Source organism: Onychostoma macrolepis, chromosome 06 (assembly GCF_012432095.1).
Source record: "Onychostoma macrolepis isolate SWU-2019 chromosome 06, ASM1243209v1, whole genome shotgun sequence".
In the NCBI taxonomy this organism is placed as follows: Eukaryota; Metazoa; Chordata; class Actinopteri; order Cypriniformes; family Cyprinidae; genus Onychostoma; species Onychostoma macrolepis.
The window spans coordinates 906892-927766 of record NC_081160.1 but is presented as its reverse complement, the minus strand read 5'-3'; the positions used below and the strand labels follow the sequence as shown (position 1 = coordinate 927766).

Genomic DNA, 20875 nt, shown 5'->3' with positions numbered 1-20875 from the left:
CTGTCTTCACGCACATGGGTTGTCAGATTGAAGACGCGTAACATAACGAGCACAATGTCAATGGGAGACGGCAACCTGTAAACTGACGAGTTGATTTGAGTTATATGCTGTTTCTATAGAGTTTTTAAATGGATGCTGAAGCTTTTAGGCCAGGTAGAATATGCAATCTTTCTGAACCGTACATTGCTCGCTTCTATGGCTGCAGTACGTTTGTTTGCTGCAAATTAGGCTGTCATTTTTAGTGAGTCAATTAGCTGTCAATTTTTCTGCATCTTTTTTAGGTATTGCAAAAAGGGGCTTGCTGCTCTTCTTAGCTGCTTATAAAGAAGAGCACCCCTTCACTGCCTTCTCCGTAAGGGGCTGCTGCCCCAGTCTCTGCTATTTCAGAAGGATATGCTTCTTTCAGAATGCATCAGCTGTGGTTTGGGCGGTTCGGGCCTATCGTTTGTGTTGGGGGGGTTATTATTGTTGCTCTCCCTGCTCATTCATGACAGGCTGCATGGATGGGCAGGGAGTTTTTGCACAGAACAGAACCATACCGCCAAACCAAAACTTTATGCTGTATCTATCTTTTGACGTCCTGACAGAAGTGTATCTGTTAACATCAGTTAAAAGCAACTAACATGAACAAACATATGAACAATTGCACTTAACTGTTAACAATATATCGCTTATTGTTAGTTCACGTTAGTTAACGCATTAACTAATGAGATCTAATTGTATAAAAACAAGCCTGTTGAGTTTTTCAAAAGTTGTTTGTGGCATTATGAGTAAATAGACATTGATAATTTAGTAGTTATAAATCTAATCGTTTGATTTTGGTACTTTGGGCATGAAGTGAATCCAGCGGAGCCGCTCTGATCTGAGGGATCTTCTCAATCCCAGCATCAGCGTTTTGGACTCATGAGTGCTGAAATCACAGATCTCACGGAGAACTTCAAAGAGCAGGATCCTCTGACAGCTCATTAAGATCTCCTCTGAAGAGAGGCATCGTTACTTAACTTAAACGAACCATTCACCCTAAAATCAGCCTCGAGAGATGATTCCTCACAGCAGAAAGATGTTCTGATAGACATCAACGAACCGAATCAAGCACGGAAACAACTAGAGGATGTGATTAACTACCCATGCTAACCAAAACTCTGCTGATTCACTGACATCAGTAAAGCAGTTCAGACACTTTATTAGGATTGTGAATGATGAGATGCTACAGCACATGGGGAACGCATGAAACTCCTCTGAACTTCAGAAGAACCAAAGCAAAATTTCAGTTTCATCTAAATGGAAATCTCTGAGATAAGGGTAAATAAAGTGAATATTGCAAAGGTTTAAATTCTTTTGATGCTGTATATTTGCTCATAAAGTTTCATAAAGACCACGTCAGCATCACTTTTGAATGGTTCATTACAATAAATCGATTCAAAACAATCAGATGGTGCGTCATTCAAAAATGTTCACTGAAGTCATGTGCCATTTAACGTGCTTCAACATGTTTCCGTAAATATATATATGTCAGTATTGCTATGTATTGTTCACTTCATGTATTAAATATCATTATTGTGTTCATTTAGTGAAAAATTATGTGGGAAACATGCCTTGATTATTTGAACTAAAGCTTCTTCAACCAACAATGATGTTTGGTTGAAAAGATGGCAGTAAAAAGAGTTTCAGAGCAAATACATAAATATTGGAGGTGAATATATATTTCATATATCATCAAAAGGCTTACAAATGTTTTTTTTAAGTCTGAGAAACGAATGACTTTGTGACTGATTTGCCTAGTTTTTCAGCGCTGTAGATCCAGTGAGAATGATTCGATCACAGCAGGAGTTTTGGAATAAGGACACTAAAGTATACATAAATTTAGATGCAATCATGCAAATGAATGTGCACTGAGAGTCCTTTACAAACAAATCAGCTGTGCAAATGAGAAACAAATTCAGTAAAATCATTTCACTGATCTGCCTTCGTTTCAGCATCTCATTAAAGGCCAGAAACATACGCTACACATGGTACGCTGCCAGTGATGCAAGTGCAAGAACACTGCAGGACTGAAGGGGGCGATAGAGTTTCCATCAAATGTCTGTAAGTGACTGAAAAATCATAAACATGAGATTTCTTATCTGAAAGAGAAAACTGACCATCGAAGAAGACAGTTTACAGCAATGGCAGCTTGAGTGACGCTTGCAGCAAATCGCGACTCAAACTTGCATGGCATGCATACGAATGATGGGATGTAACGCAGAGCTAGAAGAGATTGTGTTCATGTTCTTTTGTATAGTATGTTTTGGGCCTCAGAACCACATTTGATTGTGTTTTTAGGGAGACATTTGTACAAAATGCAAAGTGGAAGACAGAGATGTAAAACTATGCAAGTAAAAGAATCAAATTTCACATTATACTGTACTTTAAACATAAATCAACACTTTTTGCCATCTTCACAGTACAGTGACATCATCTCTCATGCATGATTTCCAGAGACAAACATCAGCTCCGATCCAAACCCTAGTGAGTGACCTCGCTGTTTACATTAAAGATTGAAATGAAACACTCATGAGCTGAAACAAACTCCACAACAGTAAGCTAACAGCTCAACATCCTGGACACAAAAATACATGAATCTTTCCAAAAACTCACGAACGCCTCAAAAAATAAAGATTTGATAAATGTATATTAATGGGTCTACGTGTATGCTATGGGATCTTATGCCAATCCGCTGGGTGATAAAACGTGATAAAAAATGGTCAGACCAACTGCAACATTGTTGTCTAGCTGGCCAGCTCACTGGGTTTAGGATCAGAGCTCATGTTTCTGCTTCTACCATCATTATACTAGAAACACAGAACATCCAAAAACAAACCATACAAGATCCTCAATCATCCTGCAGAGTCCAGCATTCAGTGCGTGTCGTGGTTTGGGCTTGAGATGTTTCCTCAGTCAAGTCAATATTCTTAACTACCATCACACATTTATAAACTCACCCTGCAGCTCTAATGATCTGTGGGCGGCTGCTAAAACTCAATCCTCCCACATAAAAATGAAGCGAAAGACGCCGTTCTAACGCCACACTCGCGTCACGTCAGAATTACTGCACGATATCTGAACACGGACACAGAAATGATACGCTTCTAGAGCAACAATGAGTTTAAAGATGTTTAATTTGTGTCTTTAGCTAATTTTCAGACATCTAAACTGTCCTGTATTAAATGAAACATCAATCGAGAATTAACCTTCTGGGTTTTGATATCACTGCTGCAGCAAATGACCAGTTTTGGTTTTTAAGTCAGAGCTTTCATAATTTGCCGGTTTCCTGTAAAAAGTCCATCCAGTGCATCGGAATATGCCTATTTCCTATTGTAATACAGTATCTGAAATGAGTAGTATGTTAAAATTCATAAAACAGTAGGCAAAAAGTACCTGGATGACCTTCTGCTAGTGGTCACTTTACTATCCCATGAGGCCACGGCAGAGTAATTTTGAACGGCACTAAAGCCACACCATGTGGCCAAAGGTGAACTGGGCCCCGACTGAGCCTGGTTTCTCCCAAGGTTTTTTTTCTCCATTCTGTCACAGATGGAGTTTTGGTTCCTTGCCGCTGTCGCCTTTGGCTTGCTCAGTTTGGGACGCTTGACTGATTGCACAGACACTACTGGAAGAGAGCTAAACTGGATGATGACATCTTTGTCATTGTCCTCTTGCATTACTGACAAACTGTTTTCCTGTTGACACTGTAAAGCTGCTTTGACACAATCAGTATTGTATAAAGCACTATATAAATAAAGGTGACTTGACTTAAAGCAATGCAACTGACGCCATAGGTCACATAACAACATGAAGTACGTCCACATCCACACAAGAAAATACACATTCCTCATCAAATGTAGTACTTAGACACTATCAGATTTCAGATGCACTTCTTGTCTTGTTCAGTTTTTTTCTCTCGTTTCCCAGTACAAGCATCAAAACATCCTTGGGGAAAACACTGCAATCTAAATTTAGTCAAGTTTATGCTTTAAACAAGACAATTTGCCAACAATTTTCTCTGAGAGAAAAAAAAAAGGCATATCCTCCACAGTGTTTCAAGATGCTTTTAGAAGAAAATGACTTTCTCAACCACAGTACTCATAATGGCAGTAATTTTGACATGACATGAAAGCAGCATTGTACGGCACCTTTCTGCACTGAACGTGTCATGCTACACGCCCAGTGTCACTTAAAGATCGCTACACACTCCGGCTGGTGAGGTTCTTAGTCTGTTTTTGCCTATGAATGAATGTACTCAGTTCCAGAACATTCTACGCTACTCCATTGACTACTGCATCTCCTCCGAGGCATCCAGTGTAATGCCCTGAAGAAGAAAAGACACTGTGTTGCTCTGGTTGTGAGCTTCAGCTGGTCAGTAGCACAACAGGAAACAGGTTTGTGTCATTCGAGATAAACATGGAGACGAGTTCAGAGACCGGAAGAGACCAAACACTGTCCCATACCTGGACCAAACGGCGCATTTCATCTGTTCTTACGGCAGCCAGAACCCACAGTCTGGCTGCACGTCTTGGCGCAAACGGGGGACGCATCCCTCTCAGTTTCCTCACCTGTTGCTTCAGTCCAGGGATTGAATCCGTACAGGCACCTCCCATCTTTATTCCGGACCGCTAGGCTCCCCTGTACTAAACTCCCAGTGCTGTTGCACTTCTTGGCCAGCGGCGGCGCCAGTGAATCTGGCGGGTGCAGAGACGTCAAAGAAAAGCTACTCAGATTATCCGATAACTGTTCTGGATTACTAGGTCCTCCAGCCCTAACCCCGGATCCAGTGTCCTCATCGGAGGGGTCCTTTCGGATCCAGTTAGGGTTTGTGCAGTCACTGTATCTGCTCCGATTCATGTGGCGCCCCCTGGTGGCCTGGAGGTTGAACAGAGTCTGTGGAGTGCGGGATCTCTGGCTGAGTTCTGGAGGAGGGACGGGGGTTCGGCAGATCAAGGGTAGCGTAGGGTCTCCTGACGGGGAGACGCCCTCCTCCAGCATGGTCTGCAGGCTGCTCACCGAACTGCCCGTGGCCAGCGAGGAGTTACTGTGGGACGTCTGCAGCAAGAAACCACAAGAGAGTCAATAAAGAGAAGCAAGCCTGGATCTGGACATGAGAGGGCTTAGTGACCCAGATCTGCAACTGCAAATTTTCTGTCCACTACTGCACAGAAAATTGGCAAAAACTGATTGGTGGGGTTTACCCAACCTACAGGAGTCAAGGGTGCACCTGGAAATCAGGTTTACACAAGTGTGCCGCACAAATACTGAAAAGCCAAAACATTTTTATTGTCTCCAATAGCTGGACCCAGTATAGGTCATAAATGTAATCTAATGGCACGTGAGACACACTAAATAATCAAATTACACTTCAAATAATTTTTTTCCCAAAGATGGTTTCCATCATTTTAGGTAGTTCTTAGCATGGTGATGTATGTTCAAGTGTTCGTTTTTCAAATAAGTTTGATTTTAGTTAGTTATTTCATGGTATAAAAACGGGCTGTGGTGTCATGATTTTGAGCTTGCGATTGGGCGGGACTGTGGTACCGCGGCTCCACCTCACGATCCCCTATAATATTCACAAGATGACAGCGGCCATACTGAGATGTTTTGACTTCACTTTTATATAGTGGAAGGAAGTGGAGCCAATTAGTAGAAAGTAAACCAGATATCAAGCCAATTGGATAAAGGTTGTCTGCCATCGAATTTCAAAACAGGCTGTGCTGTAGAATCAGTGGGCGGGGCTAAACGTAGAAGCAAGCATTGATCTTTTGCGGAGGAGGGGTTTATCCACACTATTACATCATAAAATGGCACATTCCACAAGCTGTCGTTTTGGCAGACTGGCTTCAATATAAGCTGTTTTTAGACTAACGAGAAAGTTTTGAGTTCTGAAACTTACAGGATGTTTTTATAGCACAATGGTCTCTCAGATGTCAAAAGATCAAGGAAATTCTGATTTCTCAGTCTATGACCCCTTTAAGTGGATGACTGTTGGCCAGAATAAGCTGCAAAATGGACCTCACTTAATGTCTGTAGTAAAAATCTGTCTACCTGAGACCCCTTCATCCTTATGTTGGTATCCAGACACTTGACTGTAAGTCCTGATTGAGTTTGAACTGTCGTCTGTCATGTTGTACGTGTGGCGTCTCTTACCTGAGAGCCCATGACCCTGCTGTTGGCCCCTGGAGACCTGAGAGAAGCCCATGAGGCCGGAGATGTGTGTCTGGAGCCTGGTGGGGCCGCTCCGGTGGCTGGGCTGCCCTGGGGAATCGCAGCGGTGGTGGGGTGGAAGAACTCAGCCGGGAGATGAAAGAGAGGTAAAGACATCTGGCCGTCTCCTCCACTGCCATCTGCCACACACAAACCATCAGCCCTTTTCAGTGGTACACAACAGGTGTTTTTACACTACAGCTTCTTGTGCGAGCTAGGCTACGTCTTCATTAATCTGAATATATTTGAAAATGGTGTTTTCGTTTTAAATTGCCCCTATTATGGATTTTTGAAAATGACCTTTCATGCAGTGTGTAACACAACTCTTAAGTGAATGAAAACATCCTGCAAAGTTTTAAATCTGAAAGTGCACTGTGTATAAAGTTATTGTCTCACAAAAGAAATAGTCGACTCTGAATCAATGAAACGAGTCAATTTTAAACCAAATCCCAAGCTGTTTCATGTTGACGTAAACATGAAACATTAGCATATTGCCCGCCCACTTGGGAAAACTTGGGCTGTATTCGAAATCACCCCCTATATCTTCAAATAGGGCACTATTTGAGTGGACAGCCATTTTTAGTGGTGTCCGAAACCATAGTGGACGTTCTCGAGTGCACTCATTCAATCCCACAATGCACCGTAAAAAAAGAGTGTACAACCAATGTACACTCAACGGCTAGAGATAACCGATAATGCACTATGAGAGTCGCGCGCCGAATGAATTTCCACGTCTCGCCAGAAGATGACGCCCGCAGCTGAATCATCCATTCATTTTAAAAGCGTTCGTCCACGGCGTAATATAATCACAGGTACAAATTCATTGTAAATTGATTATTAAATTGTTTAACTATGGTTTATACATAATTTCCGTGACAGAGTTCAAGATAAATCCTTTAATCTTACTACTGGAGCTGCCCGTTTCAAATGATTATTAAACAGCAAGCAAAGCGGCAGTCCTTCCGGTGCACTCGGTGTCCGAATTCACTCACTCGTTTTCATTCACTCCTTCAAGTGAACTGTACGAGTGGACTAATGTAGGGAATAGTGAATGAGGGTAAAGGGGGCGATTTCGGATACGGCCCTGATTTTAGCGTTGGTCTGAATGAAAATGCAAATTCATTTTTTGCCACTAGGTGCCGCTTTTGGAGCGTTAAAAGCTAGCAAACACTGCTTTAAATGAAACTGACCAATCACCGCAGATTAGCATCACACAAAGGAAGGGTTTGGAAAAATTAATCGTCGAGCGAATCGTTTGGCAGTCATTGAGCAAATAAGTAAGGAATAATTGACAATGGGGGTGTGCATTATTTTTCTAATAATTCAACGGACCGAAGTCAGTTATTCCGCTTATACTACGGTTGCCACACCTCAAGACATCGATCAGATGATATATTCCAAGGCATTCGTCTGGTATTTCTACTTAAATCGCTATTGTGAGTTGGATTATTTCGTCCAACGCCTCCATTGCTAATTCCAAAACTTCATTTTAAACCTAGTAACGGAGACTTGAGCCGTTGATAGCAGACTAAAGCAGTTAATACAGTTAATAAGTTAGTTATGAGAGAGAGAGAGAGAGAGAGAGAATTACCTCTGTGCGTCTCTCAATAGTGTTCGGCAGCAATGTCTCTAGTTATAGTGAAACTATAGTTTGCACTGCGTTTCCCTGAAAATAATGGCACTCAGAGCGTTCGTCAGCCAGATTCAAGCATTCAACGGCCCCGTAGTATAAGGTAAAAATAAATGCATATAAGAAAATGAAAGTGTTTTTTGATCCTGCATGCATGTCAACCTGTTGTTGGGGACTCCCAAAACCAAAATATGAACCTTTCATAACCCATAATAGGGGCATATTAAAATGCTCTCTGTCCACACTAGCATTTTCAAGCATTTTCCAGAAGTTTCTCATCCACACTCTCATCATCCACACAAAAAAAAGCTCACTGAGACGATATAGCCAGACCAGACATGATACTTTCATGCAATTCTTCTGGCACGATGAATATATTTAGGAAAATATCTCAGCATTCTCTGACACGTTCAGGTCACACTCACTCACGATTGAATGTCTGATCTGAAATTCAACTGCACTCATGTTTTGCCGCAAATAGCAATTGCAAGTCAATTTTCTGTCATCTTTGCAGAACCGTGATATGAAGAGTGTACAAAGTAACATGTGTAGCAATAGTTTGAAAGTGAATAGCACATAACAGGCACAATACCGGTATACAGGGCCGCTGGTGGCCAAATGGGTGCCCTAAGCAGGAGCAAAAGAAAATTAAGCAGTTTTACTACGATAAAACCATGGTTAATTTGTGTAAGGGTTGTGATGTCCACATGTTTTTTGTTGAAGAAATTATAGAGGCTGTGTCATACCAAAAGGTGGCCAAAAATTTAAGATTAAGTGGATATTTGAATTAAAGGCAGGGTAAGCGATTTTTCAAAAACGTTTTAGAAAACTGAGTCTGGGCCGAGTACCAAAACAAACTTGTAGCCAATCAGCAGTAAGGGGCGTGTCTACTCATGATGTGGAGGAGAGAGCGTTCAGTGAAAAGCCGAGCCAAGTGACCGAAAGATAGAGATGGCGGATGAAACACAAAAGAGGAAAACATCTGCGGAACGATAGGGCAAGAAGTAGGACCCGTGTAAATATCGGATCAGCTTTCCAGCGCAGGAGAGAACTCAAGGAGCGGAAGGCCTGCGATCGGACGCCGAGGTTGCTTTGTTTCTTCCCGATAGGTATCTACAGACATATCTACACCGGATGTGCCGTGCTGCAACAGCTGAAGCCTGCCTACACTGGACGCGTGTATTTCAGGCGAGATTGTAGTTGTTTAAAACTCAAATTTGCGGTTTATTTATAAAAACAGCGCCTATTTGAAAATGTGCTTCGCTGATTTCGGAGACGAGCTTCACACGATCACCGGGTGCTCAGTGCTCATGTATCCCAAAGAGACCTTGGCTAGTCCTTCTGACATTTGCCGCTGGCTCTGATGTCTCTGTAGTGGTTAAACATAATATATAATTTGTTTTGGGTAAATATAACAGGTAATCTTTGGTCTTTATTCTATTGTTCTATTAATATGTTAAAATGAAAATGAAAACAGGCAATGTTTGATACATTGTTTCATTGTAATGTATGTACGTTCCCTGAACTACATTTCTGCGGCTATTAATATGTGTAAATGAAAACGAAAAGAGGCAGTGGTGTTTGATATATTTTGTCTGTAAATACAGTGAGGAAGATAGCAGCAGCCAAGGCGAGCTGACTGACGTTATCAAGTATGCTGCTCTTACCAGAATTACCGGACTTGCGTCGTTCCTCCGCGGGTGTTCACACTCCGGAGTCTAACTTGTGAAGTCCGAAATTTGCATACTTGGTATTGAGAAACACGGGCAGACCTAACGTTACGTCTCCAGACTATTTGCCTTGTACTTTAGACCGCGATGGAAACGCAGACAGAAACAGGTCTGGAGGAAAAAATGTCCCGGGGCATATTGTTCCAGGTAATTTCGGTGGAAAAGCGGCTTATGTTTCACAGAACTAATCGTTGCCTGGGTTGCGTAGGCTACATATATGTAGGGCGAGACCCTTTTGGGGTAGGGGCGTGTTTGTTTTGGTGATTTCAAATATCAGCATTGGCTTCCAGAAATCGCTTATCCTGCCATTCAATGTTTGGTCAATAGCCTATTAAACAAGGATTTGATCGTCCTTTAAGTGTAACAGCAGCAATTACCAGGCCTTTGGCTCCCTTTGCAGGGATTTGTAATAACATGTAACGTACATACATTTATTTTGTATTACATTATGTATTTTAACAGTGTTATTCAATGAAAACATAATTATTAATTAAACAATCATTATTGCCTCATTGTTTTATATAAAGCATTTTAAGTCATATTAAAGGCTATTGTTGGCTTAGGTCTGTTTTCATAAGCACAAAAAAAAAAATCTTAATAAAAGATCTTAATACTTCTTTGTAAATTATTATTTGAAGTAACAAAACCATGGTTAATTTGCGGTTACTATGGCTACAAGAACCATGATTTTTGGTTTTATTCATGTTAAAACCATGGCTAATTTTCGTAAGGGAACATATAAACTCAGAGAGAATATTAGATGCGCTGGTGGTGGTGAAATTATCCATTACGTCAACAGCCAAAAAAGTTTCACAGGCTTACAAATGTAGCCTCTCTGAAAGTGATGCATGGGCTTCGTATTCAACTCTTTTTTTTCTTCGACAAGTTGTCCATCAATTATGATAATTTGCATTCAGCCGCAAACATGAGGTGCGAGCGGTTGCGGGTGCGAATGTGGGAATGGTGCGTCACGTTTTTTTGTTGTTGTTTGTTTTGTTTTTGAGTAACTGGGATGGTGCCCCGCCTGGGAGTTGGTGCCCTACGCAAACTGCGTACTCTGCATACAGGGAGCGGCGGTACTGCCGGTCTAAACATAGATATACTGCATATCCATATAATAGGCATCACATGACTAAACATGTGTCATCGATTTAAAAGCCTGTTTTCACAGTCCACACTACAATGCAAAAATGGCGTTTCCAAATTTTTCAACTTTGGAGAGCGTTTTCAAAAAGCTCAGGTTTCCTTGACAAAAACACCACCTCAGTGTGGACGCAAGGCCAAAACAGACAGAAAAAGATGTGTTTTCAAACAAAAACATTTTAATCTGGGCACAAGGCCTTAGTTTAACATTCATTTAGATGTAAACCCTAGTAAAAAAGTAATAAATTAAAAACACATTTATTTCATACTAAGTATTGTTCAAATCTATTAACATTTAATGACATATCACTCAAGACTTACTGATATAAAAATTATAATTAAACTTTATCGGGAGTACTACGTGCGCACAATGCACATTTCTTAATATTAAGCCTAACATGTGTTTAAATGTCACTATTGATGAGCATTGTATGATCTTTGAATAATATCGGTCTTTAAAATGCAAGATGTTTAAAGTGTACCCAAAGTTTACTTGCAATAGTTCCACTTTAACACAATCAAATATACTTCAGTATATTTTCAGTTGGAGTTTACTTCCATACAATTAAAGTGCATTATGTACAAAATTAGTTGTTCCAATTTAGCAAACTTTAAATATATCAGTATAGTATACCAAAAGTACAATTGCAGGGTATTTTTATTAAGTACATAAAAATGTAAATGTATTTGTAGTATACTTAGCAAGAAATAAATGCATTTCAAATACATTTTAGTATGTTTTTCACTAGGGAAACTACATGTTAGTTGTGGGTTTCCATTAACACAGAGTTTTACGATGCAACTTTATATTAGAAGAAAAGTTTGTCAAGACAAACTTTGATGTTGGCTTGAGAAAGCCTAACCAGAAATTTTGAAGAAGCTTTAATAGCTCAAATTTGAAATGTTTTAAGGTCATCCAGTCTCTCAGACAACCAGACAGACAAATGATTTCTAGGTGTAAGTGTAAGAACAAGTCTTATGTAAACGGCCCTTCAGAGAGCAGAACACACAGATGGTGCCTGACCTCCGCGGTGAGCTGGAGACCGGAGCCGATGACCCGTCTCACGCCGCACATCCCGTCTGTCTCGGCCTGGGCTGGAAGCCTCGCTCATGCACACGAGCTCGCCTGTGCTCAGGTCAGCGCTGCCGTGCTCCTGTACAGAAACACAGCGCTTCATGTGCGTCTCATCACTCATATCACACCGTACCTACAGCATATTACGACTGAATCAGATCTGAGAGCTGCAGTGGAGGAGAGGATTTTCAGCGCGTGTTCCAGTTCCAGTTCCACACACAAAGCATCATATAATAATGAAGTACAGAAATATATCACAGAAATCTCACAGACTGTTAGGATGATACTCTTAGTCGATCCTCATATATTTCATATGGACAAAAAGCAGCATGGACATAACTGCTAAATATCTTTTGTTTTCCACTGAAACGAGTTGTTCCCAAATTTAAGAACAAGAAGCAAAAACCAAGGGTATACCCTGCTATTCAAAAGTTTGGGATCTGTTAGATTTTTTATGTTTTTTTTTTTTAAAGAAGTTTCTTATGCTCATCAAGGCTGTATTTATTTGATCAAAAATACAGAAAAAAAAAAAAAACTTGTAATTTTGTGAAATATTATTGCAATTTAAAATAACAGTGTTCTATTTCAATATACTTCAAAATGTAATTTATTCCTGTGAAGCAAAGCTTAATTTTCATAATCATTACTCCAGTCTTCAGTGACAAATTATCCTTCAGAAATCATTCTAATGTGCTAAGTTATAATCAATTTTAAAAACAGTTGTGCTGCTTAATTTTATTTTATTTAAAAAAATAAATAAATAAATAAAATAAAAAATTAAAGTGACAGTGACAGGGGCAGTGATACTTTTTTTTCAGGATTCTTTGATAAATAAAAAGTTAAAAAGAACAGTGTTTATTTACATTATATAATTTTTGGGTTACAATATACACTACTATTCACAGGTTCCAAAAAAATATTAAGCAGCACAACAGTTTTTCTGGATTTTTGATCAAATAAATACAGCCTTGTTGAGCATAAGAGACTCCATTAAAAAAAAAAAATCATGAACAATCTTAGTGATATAAAACATTCGAATGGAAGTGTACATTCACCAAAAAAAAATAAAAAATAAAATAAAAATAAAGTAACATTAAATTAACAAATCCCCCAAAAAACTGCATTTCCCGAGCACACATAATAAAATTAAGAGGCTTTTATTCTTACATATTTATAAACAATATATAAAAAGAAACTCCTCTCAGGTCTTTGCCAAAATGTGTAGGGGAGTCTTAAATGACATATGACAAGTGTTCTACATCTACATTACAGCAAAATGTTATTTAATTTACACACAAACAAAACAAAACAATTTATGCAATATAAACTGCTTAATCATTTGTTTTCAGTAAGATTTAATCAACACATGTGTTTGTGTGCCTGCTATTGTGCATTTAACTTGAATTATGCCCAGCAGACGTCTGTTTTAAAGCAGTGGGCGACTAATTCACTCCTTGATTTGCTTAATAAAAGCCTTTGAGATTGTGTTGACAAACATGTTTATAGTGCATTATTTCCCAAAGCGTTTAATATAGACGTAGTGCAGCCCTTAAAAGTAATTTGCATGCAATGTACAGTGCCCTCCACTAATATTGGCACCCTTGGTAAATATAAGCAAAGGCGGCTGTGAAAATAAATCTGCATTGTTTATCCTTTTTATCTTTCATTCAAAAAATTCCAACCTATCATTGAAGTAAAACAATTGAAAGTGGGGGGGGGGGGGAAATCTCATTGTGAAATAAATGCTTTCTCTAGTTCATGTTGGCCACAATTATTGCAGCGTACTTTTCCATTTTCTCGTATAATGCCTGAAGGAGAACACCTGATAAGAGATCAGAGACCATTCCTTCATACAGAATCTCTCCAGATCCTTCTCTTCAGTTCACTTCACTCATTTTCTGTAGGGTTCAGGTCAGAGGACAGGGACAGCCATGGCAGAAGATTCATTTTGTGCTCAGTGACCCATTTTTGTGTTTATTTTGGATTGTTGTCCAGGTGGAAGGGAATGCAGCCAGGTTTAGATTTTTTTATCTGTTGGTATTTGATAGAATCCATGATGCCGTGCATCTGAACAAGATGTTCAGGACCTCCGGCAGAAAAACAGGCCCACAACATTAAAGATCCAGCAGTATATTTAACCGTGGACATGGGGTACTTTTTTATCCCTGTTTGTACTAAACTCTGGTGGGTTTGCTGCCAAAAAGCTCTTTTTTCAGTTTCATCTGACCATAGAAGCCAGTGCCATTTGAAGTTTCAGTCGTGTCTGACAACTGAATATACTGGAGTTTGTTTTTGGATGAGCGAGGAGAATTTTCCTTGAAACCCTCCCGAACAACATGTGCTGATGTAGGTGATGTTTGATATATATATATATATATATATATATTTTTTTTTTTTTTTTTTTTTTTTAGGTTTCTGACCCCAAGATCTCTACAATTGTCCAGCTGTGATCCTCTGAGAGTCGTTGTCCACTCAAACTCTCCTCCTCAGCGTGCATTAGGACGATATAGACACACGTCATCTTCCAGGCAGATTTTTAACATCTTTAGTTAATTGAAACACCTTAATTATTACCCTGATGGTGTAAATGGGGATTTTCAAGCTTTAGCTCTTTTGTTACAGCCACTTTCTATTTTGTGAAGCTCAACAATCAGAACTATATTCTTAGGTTTTACTCCTTGTGATGGATGATTAGGGGAATTTGGCCTTTGTGTTCCTCATATTTATAATCCTGTGGAACAGAAGTCATGGTTGGACGATTTCATGATTCTAGTCACCCTGGTGTGATAAAACATGTAAATATGAATGGGAATATACTTCAGAGATATTTTACTCATAAGAATTTCTAGGGGTGCCAATAATTATGGCCAACATTCATTGGAGAAAAAAACATTTATTTCATCATGAGATTTTCTCCCCACTTTCAATTGTTTTACTTCAATGATAGGTTAGACTTTTGTGAATTCTTTGAGTGAAACATCAAAAGGATAAACAATGCAGATTTATTTTCACAGCCGCCTTTGCTCATATTTATCAAGGGTGCCAATATTAGTGGAGGGCACTGTATCATGACAACCTCATGCACTTACTGCTGATCTATGCAAGTAAAATAACTTGAATGGTACACAAGAGTGTGAATTTGGAGGTTTACTACAGAAAAGATAACGTGTTTAAAAGTCTGATTGACCAAATCTATTTTTCTTGGCTTGGCCCCAAAACGTTCAAATGTCAAGCTATGCCTACGATGAGTACAGGATGACAGATGATTTTCTTAAAGTGAATTATTTCTTTCAAGTGTTCAGTGCAAGTCAAGCATGTTCTCCAGCTTCTCCACACGAGTCTGAGACACAGACAGAGTGAGAAGATCTTGCTGAGACGAACCCAAAGGAGCTTTACACATCCACCCGAGAGACCCATGCACTTATCAGTTAATTAAGCATGTCGATAATGATTAATCTAGGGCAGGGATAGGCAACGTCGGTCCTGGAGTGCCGCTGTCCTGCAGAGTTTAGCTTCAACCCTAATCAAACACATCTGAACAAGCTAATAAAGGTCTTCAGGATTACTAGGGCTACAGGCAGGTGAGGTTTTTTTCAGGGTTGGAGCTAAACTCTGCCGGACATCGGCACTCCAGGACCGACGCTGCCTATCCCTGATCTAGGGTGACCATTACCGCCTGCTTTGTTTTTCAACATTCTAATATTGTATGTAATTTCCGCACATCAGGGAGCTGCTATCAATATTTAAGAATTTAAATCACTTTGGATGCAGCTCGTGTTGGATGCAAGGTTGCCAACTCCACATTTTTTTGCACTGAATTGGGCTGATTTTAACTGTTGTGGCAGGTTGATTTTCTCTCATAGATTTGAAATATACACACACCTTTCGGTCCCTGTCCTGCAGCTGGTAGTCGCTGTGCTCGTCCAGGCTGATGTCATCAGGCAGCACCGGTGATGATGATTTATCTGACAGCTGCTCCGACATCAGAGACGTTTGCTCGACCTCCGCCAGCCGGATCTACAAAACACTCACCATCACCACAGGAAGCTGTCAAACACTGGTGCATGCAGAGATCTAAACGCTCAGTCACATGACCTACTGCGCACACACACACACACACACACACACACACTCAGTATGGTCCGTCACAGACAGGATTTCAAATGCAGCTCCTTTCCTCATCATTGTTCTTAAATATGCATAAATCTTGAACATAAATGATAACATTGCATCCTCATGATTAAGACGCTGTTGTTCATTTCATTTAGAATTAGTCCTACATGTGATACATTCAGCCATGATGATGTTTCATGCAATTCTCCGCAAACGAGATCATTGATGATCATTTGTCTGTCGCTTCGTGACGGATTAGAATCATATGAACGAAATGATTCTGATTCCTCTGAATGATTCCGACTCCTGAATGATTTAATTAGTGCAGGTTTTCCCAAACGAGGGGAACTGCAGGGGGTTTGTGAGCTGAAATGAGCTAATAAACAATTGTATCAGATGCAAAATTAAAATAAATAATTAGGTCTGCATGATAATTCTGATGTAGCTTAGTGTGATTATCAAATCAAAGGAGTCTAATAGTCTAATGCAATTCATAATTATCAAATATTATTTTTTATTTTATAGTACAATTGTACTGTACAACTAATACATTTCTGTATTTATTTGTATAGTTAGCATTAAAACATACTACTACTTACTACTAGTACTACTACTAATAATAATGGTTACATTCTATTTTAAGGTGCCTTGTTACATTGTAATTATACATTTAAGTACTGAGTAATACTAATTAAATACATGTACTTACTACTGTATATGGTTAGGGTTTGGCTTAGGGCTACTTGCATGTAATTATGCATAATTTATTGTTATTATAATAGTAAGTACATGTCAGGTGTAACAAGGACACCTTAAGATAAAGTTTTACCCTAATAATAATAATATTATTATTATTATTATTGTTATTATTATTATTAACATCAGAGATTTGTGAACATGCAAATGTGTGTATTTTATGTATGTTACTGTACATTTTACTGTACTTTACAATTGCAATATATTTGTCTATTTTTTATAATTTTAAATAAAACATAATACTAATAAAATAATTACTCTTTAGCAATTTTACTGTAAACATGCAAATATGTTATTAAATTGTTGAAATTGTTGAAATTTTAAAAAGTTAAAATCTCAAGTCACCTTTATTTATATAGCGCTTTTAACAATACAGATTGTGTCAAAGCACTTAACAGTATCAAATTGGAGGATAGAGTGTCAGTAATGTATAATGATAAGATTAAACACTCAATTTTCAGTTAAAGGCATTTCATTATTGAATTCAGAGATGTCATTGTCTAGCTCAGTTTAGTTTAAATAGTATCTGTGCAATCAAATCGATGATAATCGCTAGAAATTAAGTGTCCCCAACTGAGCAAGCCAGAGGCGACAGCGGCAAGGAACCAAAACTCCCTCTGAGACAGAATGGAGAAAAAAACCTTGGGAGAAACCAGACTCAGTCGGGGGGCATTTAACATCTAGGGGCTTCAGCTGATAAAAAAACAGTTCAGGAATTATTGCTTTAGGGAGTCGTTCTGAGTTTTTAGGAAGTGTTAGGTATCCTCACCTCTCCTGATTGGCTCCTGCCGTCTCGTCTGATTGGTGGAGAGCAGTAATGGTGGAACACAGATCCTGATAGATTATCAATCATCTGCATTTCTCCATCCAGCGAGTCCTTCATCAGCAGAGAGACACTCTCCAGCCACTGGTTCTCCTGTCACACACACAAACAAACTTAGTGATTAGATCACTGGACATACACTGCATAATAAAAAAGTAATTTTTTCTTAAGCAGTTTTTTCCTATTTTTAGAGATGTCTGGATATCTGTACTGGAAAACAAGACAAACACACACACACACAGATGTGTTGTGAAGCGCTCAAGCGTGTGGACAGATCAATCAGTCAGAATTCAGTTAGACGGATGAACTCAGTCCAGCGACCCAACGAATGACCCGAGACCATCGACACACACCATCAGTCAGTGTGTGTGTCACATCAAACAAGTGAAAAATGAGCAAAATTACGAGGAAAAAACATTTAATTAATAAATAAATAAAACACACACACACACATATACATATATATAATACACACACATACATATATATATATATATATATATATATATACACACACACACACGTACATGTATACACACAAACACACACATATATATATACATAACGGAGTGTGTGTGTGTGTATATAGACTGTTAAATTGGTTTGGAGGAGAGGCATCACTGGTTTGATTACTAACGAGAGACGCTGATTTCCAGTGATGTGAGTGACAGCAATGGTCAGTGATGTCATCAAGAGTCTTTATGTAAATGAAGCAGCAGCTTTCAATAGGAGTGAAGGAATCATTAATTCATGCGTGTTTGTTTCTGTGAAGTCTTGAGAATTTTTAACAGCAAGAAAACGGAGTTTGTTAAACTAGAGCAATATCTTATTTTTATCATATGCTGGATGTTGTTCAACTAGTGCTGTCAAACGATTAATCTCTTCCAAAATAAAAAAAATTGTTTGCATAATACATGTGTGTTCTGTGTAAATTTATTATGTATATATTACACACACATACAATATATATTTTGAAAATATTTGTATGCATTTACATGTCTATATTTATTTTCATATAATTTATATCATAAATAAATATATTTAATATATATAAAAACAATTCTGAAATATATACATGCATGTGTATATATATATATATATATATATATATATATATATATATATATATATATACACATAATAGATATACACAGTACACATACATATATTATGTAAACAAAAACTTTTATTTTGGATGTGATTAATCACGATTAATCATTTGACAGAATTAATGTATTTATATTCATATAATTTATATTATATAAATATATAAACTTTTTACTTAAATATATACATGTATATGTGTATTTATATATACATAAAAATATACACAGTATACACATATATTATGTAAACAAAAACGTTTACTTCGAAAGTTCAAATGAGATTAACTGTTTACAGGGTTGCTGCAGGATTCAAATTTAAGACTTTTTAAGACCTTTTTTAAGACCTGCAAAAATAAAATTAATACCATATGAGCAGGGTAGGGCAATTACTGTAAAAAGCATGATTTACAGTTCAGATAAGTTTTCGAAAAAGGAAAGTTTTATAAAATAAAGTAAAATCAAATTTTTTAAATAAAGTTTTATAAAATGATACACTTCACATTTCAGCCTTTAAACTATTTTTAAGAAAATGGATGAGTCAAACGTATTAATTATTATATTAATTTAAACAATTATTATTAAAAAATTCACTATATTAATTAAATAAAAGTACAAACACATTTTACTGTTTAGATTTTCGTAATGAATTATCTTCTTATCGATCCACCAGTTCACATTTACAGCTCTGCGTGTTTGCAGGGTAAAAACATGGGTCGATTTTCGCATTGGTCTGAACAAAAACAACCCAATGTTTCTGCAATACCAGAGGCTTCAGTTCTAGGACCGCATTTCGAGGACCCTAGTTTTTTGGGACAGCGCCATCTAGCCAATTCTATTCCAAAAGAGCAGACCTGATTCAAATATCAAACAAACAGATGCAAAGACTAGATCCATGGAAACTAATTATACTTATACTTAATTTTTTTTATCTTTCCATCTTATTTTTAATGTAAGAGCTAGTGTGAACTTGAGTGTTCGAGGGGGTGTCAGCAATCTCCATTTAGCCTAGCTGTGCAAAACAGTTAATTGTGCTGCAGGATGTTGTAAATTAGTATTTGTATTCAAATTATTTTACTTTTTTTAAAGTGCTAATAATCACACTAACTTGTACCACAATTGTGTTACCGTTTACTGCACTTTAAGTGGGTCTCACAACAGACATGAAGTGCTGCGGCTACTGAACTGAAGTCTTGCACAGACACAAGTCTTTCTTTCCAAGAAAACTGAATTTAAAACCAGAACATATATAGAATATATTGAAATAAATTAGGTTAAACATTTCAAGAGGGTTACCAACGGGTATGTTTAGGGTTAGGAGTTGGTACAAGTAAATTTAAGACTTTTTAAGGACCCACGGGAACCCTGTGTTTGACAGCATTAAGACTGTATAAAGTCCAGCGATAACGGCAGAGCGAACACCCACCGCGAGCAGCAATAAATCACTGTCAGTGTGAACGAGACATCAGTGTGTGATTCACTGCTCATCACATGTGGACAGATTGTTTTGTGTTTCAGCTGCAACTTCATTTCCTCTGATGACTCACAATGTGTCTCTATTAACACACACACACACACACACACACACACACACACACACACACACACACACTCACGTACACAATCACTGTGGGCCATCAGATGTCAGGGAGGAAATTTACAATCACTCAGTGTAATGATTCGTGAGAGATTCATGGCTGCTGTCCCACTTCTAAAACAAAACCTTTACAGTCAGATTATAGGGGAATATTATCATCTCTGTTCACAAATACACCTGCTCTACTCAAACACACAAGTACATACGTGAATCACACTTGACAAATGAAGCCCTGTCACTGCAGAAGTTCGTCTGCTGCAGTGAATCTCAGTGTTTGTGCAGCAGCTAGGGTTGCCACCCGTCCCTTAAAATACGGAATCGTCCTGTATTTAAAAGTAAAATGATGCGTCCCATATCAAATCAACATGGGACACGATTTGTCCCGTATTTTACAAAGGCCAACAAGCTGAATCAACAAATAAGTATTTTGCACCGTTTATAATGCTAATAGAAATCATAATGAAATCAATTTCATAAGAAGAGGAGCTCATCTTGGCGTCTTTGTTTCCATGGCGATGATGGAGTCTCCGGACTATCTTTATTGTTGTCTTTATTGGTTATAGTTTATCATTAGACTTATCGTTACCATTATTGATAAAGTTATCATTATACATATAGCTGCTATTAGAGCTAACAATAGTTACAAATATTGTTATTATAGTTATTACTTA

General features: G+C 38.2%; 1 protein-coding gene across 4 annotated transcripts in view; it reads right to left on the bottom strand.

Annotated features, from left to right (window-relative positions):
* LOC131542155 (voltage-dependent T-type calcium channel subunit alpha-1I-like) overlaps positions 1 to 20875 on the bottom strand; it is a 145712-nt gene that overhangs the window by 11225 nt on the left and 113612 nt on the right. For 3 of the 4 annotated variants that reach the window (XM_058778542.1, XM_058778540.1, XM_058778539.1), the window contains 5 exons: positions 17451 to 17597; positions 15695 to 15829; positions 11762 to 11891; positions 6178 to 6374; positions 767 to 5079 (listed from right to left, as the gene is read on the bottom strand). In XM_058778542.1, the coding sequence (XP_058634525.1) occupies positions 4507 to 5079; positions 6178 to 6374; positions 11762 to 11891; positions 15695 to 15829; positions 17451 to 17597 (1182 nt within the window). In that variant the 3' untranslated portion in view covers positions 767 to 4506. Of the gene's footprint in view, positions 1 to 766; positions 5080 to 6177; positions 6375 to 11761; positions 11892 to 15694; positions 15830 to 17450; positions 17598 to 20875 lie in introns of those variants that run through there. The other variant, XM_058778541.1, reaches the window with a different exon arrangement.